Here is a 9,305-nt window from a genome sequence, read left to right as displayed (position 1 = left end):
AAATCACTTAGTTGTATATAGCCTGTAAAAGTGTTGTATAAAAATGCATCTCATTCATTAATGTTTAGTTCCGAGCGTGACGTTACTAACTGCGAAAAAAGTTCCTTCGACTAGTAAATATCAAAGGCGAAAACATAAGTATATGGGAGAATTATAACAAGTTAAGTGATGATGATAGGATAAGATAATATAGGATACATGTTATATACAAACTCTAGATAATAAAGATGAAAAATGAAAAGGAAAAGAACATGCTTTTAGATAGTATGTTCACTGTGTTTTTGTCGTTTCCTGTCAAGTACTCGCTCGTTACGCATCTCATTTTATATTCTTTTTAGAGTTTAATCCTGGTGGTAACTGGTTTGTAACATTTTTGCCATTGGCATTAATAATAGATGGAATTGGCATAGGGGAGTTACTACCAAAACCTTGCTGGAAATTAGGGGGGAAATTTCCTTGTAGCATCATATTTGGATAAGGTGGCTGTGGCTGTTGTCCTGTTACCGGTAACATACCATTTGGTGGGATTGGGAACCCCTGTGGTAATGGTGGCATTGGGCCGTTAGGAAAGTTAGGATGCATTGGAAAAAACCCTGGAGGTGGGGGTGGTGGCATGTATTGCTGTTGAGGCAGATCTGGCGTTGCTGTTTCCTCTTGTTTTCCCTTGCTATTTCTTGTTCCGTTTGGATTTTTATTTTGCCTTAATTGCCTGTCTTCCTTCTTATTTACATCTTTAGAATCTTTCTGGAATTGAACGAGACCTGGTGGCGGTGGCATCATGCGTTGTGGAAAATTTGGTGGTACACCCATCACAGGAAATTGTGGACCCTGATGAGCAATTAGTCCTGGGGGTGGAGGAGGAGGAGTACTAGTTTCACTTTTACCTTTATTCAATAGCCCATTGAAAAATGCGTTGTTATTAGGAGGATGCTGGGTAAATGCCATTGGTTGCATTTGTTGCGGTTGCTGCTGGAATTGCGGAAGAGTCTGCATCTTTCCATTATCTTTGTCTGAGGCTGATAACAACTGCGATTCTGCATTTGGAGTGCTCGATCTAGATTCTTTGAAAAACGACATCAGTCTTGAACCACTTTGATGAGGTGTACTGTTGCCATCGTTGTTTACTACAGACACGTTTGACGATGGCACTTGATTATTATTATCTAATGAAGGCAACGAAGTGGCAGATTTATTGAAAAATGATGAAAACCGAGATGATGAACTTTTACCCAAATCTGAATTAGTTTCTAATTCGTTAACTTGTTCTATACTGGTTTTGGATAGGCTTGGCTGTCCAACAGGAATACCAGGTGTTTGTTGTGAAGATTCTTCCTTCTTATCTTGCCTCTTTAAATTCAAAAAATCTGTTATTGAACTAGGGCCCCTTGGAATGACCGGTCTTAAATCGGTGGGTGTTTCATGAGAGGCGCTTTCCCTGGGAGCAATTGCGGTAGAGTTACTGATTCCTTTAGATTTTGAAAGTTTTTTCAATTCTAATTCTTTCATCTTTGCCTTCCAATCTTCAAAATCTGCAATTGAATGGCCGACGTCACCTCCTAATTGAAGATTCTTGTCCATCTCCAGCATTTCTTGGTCAATCTTTTTTTCTTCATCATCTTGTTGAGATCTTCGTTTGCCTCCCTGCATGTTTTTGGTTCTACTCATTCTTCTCTCATCGTTTTTCCCATTCTTGTAACCAGCCTTCCAACTGCCTCCACCATTGTTCCCATTAAAATGATGGTTATTAGCATGCTTTTGATCTGGAGGTCCCATGCGCAATCGCCAAAACTTTCTTTTGGGTAAACTCCTCACAAGTTCCGAAATAAGTGGGTCTTCTTCGTACGAAGCACTTGCCAAAGATGGTTTCAAATGATAAAGTTCATTCATGGAGTATGCATATGTCTTGTATTGCAGATCCATTGGTTTGTAGTTCGTTATAGGGTCCGTCAAACTGCTGAAATTTAGCATGGCCGTTTTCTTATTTTTTTTTTTATTGCTTTCTTTATTGTTACCGCTCGTAGCAACAGAAATGTTAGAGCTATCAGTTGAAGATTCTACGCTACCGATTGGCTTCTCTTCTCTGCCCTTTTTGGCTAATTTTTGGAATAAATTTGAGATGGCTTGTTGCGATTTGTGAGTAGCGGCTGCAGTATCGCTGTCAGACAATTCACCTGAAAACTGGCTGCTTGATATAATTGAAGGGTCGTTGAGTTCCATTGTATGGGTTAAAGTCCTACTATGCTAGTTCTTTGTGTAGCTTAGAGACTGAAACATTCATATACTCTAATATCTCACCTGATCCTTTTTGAACCTTCCAACGATTTCTTTGAAATTAAAAAAACTAAACGTTTGTCATTCTTTACGTAATACATAGAAGTAATGGTATGTCACGTATAAATAATAGATAAAGAAGCACTTTTAGTGCCATTACATGACTAGCTGCTAAACCAAAGTGAATGATAAGTCTAATTACATATTACCAATTTAAATATTAGTATAAATATAATTACAACTTTTACTCTCGTTTTGCATTTTTTTTTTATTTTCAGGTTTTCTGCGCCTGAAAGCTATTGACCTTGCTTTAAAACAGAAATGAAATTATCTACAAACCATTTTTCGAATTGCTTTTGACCCATTGTGGTTAACATATTAACCAACTGAATCGTCAATTCCTGTGGTAATTGGATTTGTGGAAGGTAGATCTGAGTTAAATATTTTACACATTCATTCTCATTTGTGGTGGGGTTGCTGCTGACGATAAATAGCTCCCTCAGTAATCTTGCCAAATCATATGCCATTGTTTTGAAATTCCCTTCTTTGATATTGAACTTGTATATTGGATTGAACGGAATTTCAAAGATTATTGGGACACATTTCATGATGAAGTATTCGTTGAGACCATCTATTTTAAGGTTGGGATCTTTATTGATGTCGTCATTATCCAAGCAGGTCCCATTCCCAAAACATTTGATAAAATTGCACAATACATTGAGTGACACTTTCATCATTGATGTTTCCTGGATCTCTTGCGGCGTATAGGTGACCAAATCGTTTAATATGACCGGCAGGATTGCTCTGTTTATATCTGACAATAGTATCGAAGTGACGGAATTATTAGTAAATGACTGTAAAAATGTGCAGTAAGCCTTTTTCAATAGTATTTTATCTCTATACGAATCGGTGACCACGATATTCTTATTTACGGAGGTGGCTGTGACTGCAGTGTCTATAGGTTTGTTACTGCTTGATTGTTGGTCGTGTTGTTCATCAATCTCTTCGATAATAGAATGGACTTTGTTGATAAGCGGAGTAAGTAACTGGTTAAACAGCTGATAACAGTCTGTGTCCGTGTGAAACATATGAATCAGTTGAGATAAGAACCCAAGAAAATCAATCATCTCCCATGATTTTAAATCTGTGGACGATAAGATCAATTCAATCAATTTATTGATAAATGGTAAAATTTTATTACTTAAAATTGGAATTAACCTGGCAAAGGTAAACCTAGATGCATCGCGGATATTTTCGAACTTATTGAAAAAAGAGAATGTTACTAATATAACCTCAGCTATATTAGAGAATTTATGGATTAAAGAGTCATTGATTAATTTTTTGTTGACAACCATATTGTTGACCTGATTCTCAGGGACGAGACCAATGTGCAAACCTCTCGCTAAAGTACCAATAGCCATAAGAATGTGATGACATTCCAGAATCACAACTGGCGAAGCTCCTTGGGTAATACAACCCTCTAATTGTGTAAATAGCGGAGTTAATATCTGGTCCAATATATCGTAATCGATGGGGGTGTTGGCAGTGGCAGCAGTGAGCTCCTGACTGCTATTATTCAATGTGATTATAAACCCAATACCCTCAAATATGTACAACTGATTATCAAAAATTGTATCATTGTCATCCGTCCCTTGGGCGTTGATAGATGTTACTTTTATGTGAAGTAGAGGACTTATCTTATTAGTTATTTCATTAACCAAATTTTTGTTGGCAAAGAGGATTTTTTTCAAATTGATTCTTGTCAACTTCAAGAATCTTGTAAATAAATACCATGACCTTAGTCTGACGTTTTCTCTTTTATTGAACATAGCAAATGAGCTCATGAAAATATTCAATATTAATAGATACTTTTCATCATCATCAGTAGCATTTGCTGTGTTAGCACTAGTTGAAAATATGAAATTGTAGTTTTTCACAATTAATTCCATGAATAGTATTTGGATTTGTTCGTTATCAATGGCTAATAAGAAATCCTTCATCATTAACAATTCATTTAAAAATCGTACTAAAGTTAGCGAAGGTTGTGAGGTCATAATTTCATTCTTGTTCAAACCGAAATAGTTGTTCTTGGTACATTCACTTAAATTGAAGATTTGATAAATAGTTAGCTCGAAAATTTGCCAGCTTTCGTTTTTACAATTCATTAGGTTTGCTGAAATTTCTTGAGAAATGTTATTTAAAAACAGACTTGGGTCAATTACCACGATGATCTCCTGGAAATTTTTTAATTTAAATCTTACGGTTTCGTTGAATTCCTCAAAATCATCCTGTGTGACCTCGTCGTCTGAAAACTTCATTCTTTTAAAGCAAATTTGTTGGAAATTATCTAGAAAATCCTTATGCAATGGTACAAAATTTGGTGAAGATGCTTTATATTTTTTCAAGAAAGCCAGATAATTTGACCAGAATGGGAAGGTTTTTGCTGTTATTGAATCAAACTCATTATTCATAAATTCCAAAAGTATTGGTATTATTTTCTCCAATAATATGGAATCAACATTTGAAATGACCGATTGTTTGTATAATGTATCCAATTTTTGATCATCGTTGACTTGTTCAATAATGATAGTAAATTCTATGCCAAAGGAAGTAATCAACTTGGTCAAACTTTCCCAGACTTCTAAATTATCAAATGTAATAATTTGGGGATTCATTGATATGGCTTGATGATAGTAAGTCAATTCGTTGGTCAAATTGATCATATTCAGAAAAGCCAGTTTGTCCATTGGTTTCATTTTTTTAGAGATGATGGCCAGTATGCAATTATAACATGAAATTTTGGTTTCTTTAAGATTTAAAAATTTATAGATTAATTGCAGATAATAATTATTTGCATCAATAATTAAATTAATATCGATCCATGAGATAAAACTCCCAATACAATCCAAGGTAGAATTGATCAATCCGGGACATTGTGACACAATTTGTTCGTCCAGTTTTAAACACTGAAACCACACATTACTCAATTTCATGATATCGTTATCACGCATCCAATCTTTTATATTGTTATTTTTTAACTGAGATTCCTTAGACCTAATAAAGCTTTGGTCAGCAATCTCCGAATTAATCATCAAACAGAGCTTGTTAAAAAATTCAAGACCTAGAAGAATGTTACCATCGGTAGACGGGCTCGTATTGGAAATAGCCGAATCCACTTGGAATAGACTCATCAGATCGTCAAAAAAACTGTTCCACTGGTTTCCATTACAATCACTGTACATTAACATAAACAAAGTAGTCAGCACTTCAGAAATCTTATTCATTAAAAAGTCAGGCAGCTTAGTTTGCTTATTGCCCAAAACTTGAAATTTGAGCCATTTGGTTATTTCAAACTTTACCAGATTCAAACCATTTGGATTAGCGTTCACGCCCTCCGTCATCAATTCTATCAATGTGGACAGTCCGTAAAACTTCAACAAATCATTTGAATTCTCGTTGATGACCAATGATATAAAGATTTCCAATGCATTCTCTGATGATTTAATCCCATTTAGCAGCTCGATGGCTTGTCTCTTAGTGGCCACATCTGAGCGTGGATCGTTCACTGCATTTACCAGCTGCTGAATCCGTTCTAGCATTCCTCGATTTGACTGGAAACACTTGTTCTATAGGTTGCTTACCGACAACTTCTCAAACTAACTGATGGAATTTGAAAAAATTTTAGTTTTTTTTTGTTAGCTAATTTTTCAATTTTTCGCTTTGAGCCTGAAAATGATCCCACAATGAGTAACCTGCTAAAAAAAAAGCCACCTACACTAAAATAAGGAAATTAAATTAAAACTTCAGGAAAGAATAGCACAAAACCCAAAGGAACATACGATGAGCTGCCTGGTGTTGCCATTAGTAAGCGTAGGGAATATACCACAATTGAGTATTGACTGGCTGCTGAATTCACAAGCAAATGAATGGGAATATTTGGAGGCGTTAGATTCGAAATACCTAGTGGAATTTGTGGGACCATTAGACAGACCAGAGGATGGTAGCGACTCGCTATATAAAGACGCTGATATGAAGTATAGCAGCGCTTTGGAAGTTTTCTACAATAAGAAGCGAGGACTTTTTGCCATACAGCAACGAACACCACTCGTGTCCGTTAACTATCTGAATAATTTCATCGTAGAGATCATCTTGCCGTTCTTGAGCAAGTATAATATATCGGAAATATGCATTTGGGACTCTCTATATGCAATGGAGGATGAAAATGGTGTGATTGTACGTCCACAGGAGGTATATTCGCTCGGAGAGTTTTATTTCGACGATGAAGCTGAGCTTTTATCGAACCTCCATCTAAACGATCAAGAGTCGATGGTCAATAACTGGTTACATTTTACTCCTACCAGTTTCCAAGACAAGATATCCGTTGATCAGCCGATCTTCAAAATACTTTTCCAAATACTGAATGCGTCGCAGAGGCCTAAAGCCCTCCGCAGCATTAAGTACTGTAGTTGTTTGGCCAATGAGGGGGACAACTCATTAGATTCTCAACAGTTCTTACAATGGATAATCTCTCAAAAAGTTATCAAAAACGCGCCACCAATTGTAAAGTTTGTCAGGCCTATATCATGGCAAGGTGCATACGGAATGGCGGATGCAAGAGATAAATTTGTAGATTTATACAATTGAAACCGAGAAGTATATCTGTTTTCTATACAAGTGCATATATAGCCACGAACTTACATATACTGTTTCAAAACCCTTTGCTCAACGTTATCAAGACAAGTCTCATGCTGAATGATAGTCAAATCGTTAGCCATCGCATGCATTGCTTTGTCAACCTGTGATTGTGGAGGGCCTTGGGGGCCCTGAGGGCCACCTATCCCGGCCTGAATACCCATGTCCTGATCGTTTAACCCAATCAGGTTGTAGACTGGATTTAGCCCGAGCACAGAAATAAAATACCATGAAATGGAGCTAACCCATCTCACATCCAGGTCCTGACAGATAATACCGGTCTGTAACATCTCTTTGAATTTGGCAGTCAAAGGGAAAGGTAGTTGCATAAGAATAAATCCAGCAAAAAAATGGTTCACCCACCACATAATAATAGTTTGAGGGATGAAACTGGCCATATTACCCTTAGCCATGTTCATCATAGCATTAGACATACTTGGATCGTTGAAGGGATTAGGAACCTCTCCAGCTTGCGAACCATCCTGCTGCTTGGCCTTGGCTAGGTGCCTTTCCTCAGTGAGATCCTTAACTAGAAATTCCTTCTTCGCAGCAAATGCATCGGAAGACAGGTTCCCACCGTTTCCAATCAATAATTGTGCCCATTGTAGATATTGCCATTCAGTTAACTTTACCCTTGGTTGTGCTTCATTTGCACTGCTTCCCGTTATAAGTGTCATGATGTACTGTTTGAGTACACCCGTCAAAACCATGACAATCGAAATAGGTAACAGGACCCAATACTTCAGCTGGTCATCTAATAACATCTGCGGCGCCCTAGCTTGTTGAATACTGCTTGTTGTTTTGTCTATTCTGTTGAAGAGAAGTTGTTGTAAATGCTGGTTAATCGTCATTCTTTAACATCACAATGCTTTATTATACCTCTTCGTTCTTAGTGAGATGGCGGAAGCCAGTGCTATAGTCACCAAATAATACGCATTATATATGGATATGTACAGTTCGCAGATCTTTATGGCATATTTATCGTTTACAACCGTCTTCTGGTGAATATGAGCCAGTTGTGACCCCCATGATCCGTGACGGAAGGTGAGGTAATTCGGTTCGTCGCCAATTGACTCAGTAAAAGCTTAACTTGCGACTTGATACGCGTGCTCTGATCCAACGGTTCATCCTTCTTGTTATTTCGTGCTATTTTTAACAGCTTCCAGTAGTTTAAATTGCGGTACATTCTCGAGGATTCTTCCAATAAAGGCTGGATATAAGAGACTGCTTCGCTCATTTCAGTGTCTTGATCACCACCGTTGCTTATCAGGGAACGTTTGCAGCCGAAATTTATATTTATACCAATGGTATGCAATTTCAATCTTACTGGAACGTTTGGCATGCTGTTGAATAAGATCAGTTGCGAGAGAGATGGGATGTCCTGAACTGTCTGAAACATGCACCTGTATTCATGTTCTGACTCGCTCGGATCAGTCAGGAAATCAAGTCCCAAACAGTGACCCAACGCTGAGTTTGTCAACTTCCTCTTCATAAAGACTGTCGGTAGTTTGTCGTTTATTGCTCCTTTAGATATGCCCTCTGTTATGAATTCCTTCCATAAAGAGGGGAGATTGTAGGAAGAATCGACAAGACTACCAGCGCCACTGTTTTCCCAGTCGTAAAGCACGAAGGTGTTGTATTCATTCAAGTATTCTTGATATTTGCTTTCACGTAGTTTGTAATTTATCTTCCGCTTTAGGGCAAAACGTTGTTTGCTGGATACATTTCCATACCTAAGCACAAACTTCGGCGTTTTAAGAACTTTCGAAACCTCACTACTATGACTTCCATAGCTCACCATTTTTTCCTTGCAATATTTCTCTCTCCTTTGTTTAATGCTTCTTTACCCAAAAGCGCAGTAAACTTCTGATCAATCAATAAGACGAAACTTGAGAAAACGAAAAATCGAAGAAATATTATATATAGATAGTTGTGGCTGAATAATATATATCTGTTCAAACGTTTTAACGCGCGATAGAAAAAAGATCTCGCTGCTAACTTTTTGAATAACCATTACTACTTTTCCAAGCTATAGGCAAATGGCACCTGCTTCATTTTTAAGGTCATTTTTGCTAAATGTATCATCTTCAAAATAGATAAATCTGTAAAGTATAGCGGAGCCACAAATTTAGCAGGTATAAAAATTACTCAGCCCTTTTGGCCAAGTGGTAAGGCATCGCACTCGTAATGCGGGGATCGTGGGTTCAATTCCCACAGAGGGCATTTGAAATTTTATTTTCTATTTTTTAATTTTTATATATAATATATATAACGCGACATAGCTGTTATTACCTACTAGTAATATCCTCTCTTTTTTCAAACAATGATGGTCCTTGCACTGA

General features: G+C 37.2%; 5 protein-coding genes and 1 non-coding gene across 6 annotated transcripts, besides 1 other annotated feature; 2 read left to right on the top strand and 4 right to left on the bottom strand.

Annotated features, from left to right (window-relative positions):
• Positions 1-3: 3 nt before the first annotated feature.
• Positions 4-250: an origin of replication (ARS1103; Autonomously Replicating Sequence).
• A 68-nt stretch (positions 251-318) lies between these two features.
• Positions 319-2,217, bottom strand: EAP1 (Eap1p; the record flags this gene model as incomplete). The annotated part of the gene is made up of 1 exon (NM_001179769.1): positions 319-2,217. One exon carries the CDS (start codon positions 2,215-2,217, stop codon positions 319-321), a length of 1,899 nt encoding a protein of 632 aa, NP_012718.1.
• A 350-nt stretch (positions 2,218-2,567) lies between these two features.
• On the bottom strand, positions 2,568-5,870 carry LOS1 (Ran GTPase-binding protein LOS1; the record flags this gene model as incomplete). The annotated part of the gene is made up of 1 exon (NM_001179770.1): positions 2,568-5,870. The coding sequence occupies one exon, from the start codon at positions 5,868-5,870 to the stop codon at positions 2,568-2,570; it is 3,303 nt and encodes a 1,100-aa protein (NP_012717.1).
• Positions 5,871-6,111: 241 nt separating this feature from the next.
• On the top strand, positions 6,112-6,915 carry ADD66 (Add66p; the record flags this gene model as incomplete). Its single annotated transcript, NM_001179771.1, has 1 exon — positions 6,112-6,915. One exon carries the CDS (start codon positions 6,112-6,114, stop codon positions 6,913-6,915), a length of 804 nt encoding a protein of 267 aa, NP_012716.1.
• A 50-nt stretch (positions 6,916-6,965) lies between these two features.
• On the bottom strand, positions 6,966-7,727 carry EMC3 (ER membrane complex subunit EMC3; the record flags this gene model as incomplete). The annotated part of the gene is made up of 1 exon (NM_001179772.1): positions 6,966-7,727. One exon carries the CDS (start codon positions 7,725-7,727, stop codon positions 6,966-6,968), a length of 762 nt encoding a protein of 253 aa, NP_012715.3.
• Positions 7,728-7,948: 221 nt separating this feature from the next.
• Positions 7,949-8,764, bottom strand: CBT1 (Cbt1p; the record flags this gene model as incomplete). The annotated part of the gene is made up of 1 exon (NM_001179773.1): positions 7,949-8,764. The coding sequence occupies one exon, from the start codon at positions 8,762-8,764 to the stop codon at positions 7,949-7,951; it is 816 nt and encodes a 271-aa protein (NP_012714.1).
• A 350-nt stretch (positions 8,765-9,114) lies between these two features.
• On the top strand, positions 9,115-9,186 carry TRT2. Its single transcript has one exon. It is a non-coding gene; the product is annotated as a tRNA-Thr (tRNA).
• The last annotated feature ends 119 nt before the right edge of the window (positions 9,187-9,305 follow it).

Source organism: Saccharomyces cerevisiae, chromosome XI, assembly GCF_000146045.2.
Source record: "Saccharomyces cerevisiae S288C chromosome XI, complete sequence".
NCBI classification, from domain to species: domain Eukaryota; kingdom Fungi; phylum Ascomycota; class Saccharomycetes; order Saccharomycetales; family Saccharomycetaceae; genus Saccharomyces; species Saccharomyces cerevisiae.
Note: the sequence above shows the minus strand (reverse complement) of the source record. Positions and strands in the feature narration are given on the sequence as shown.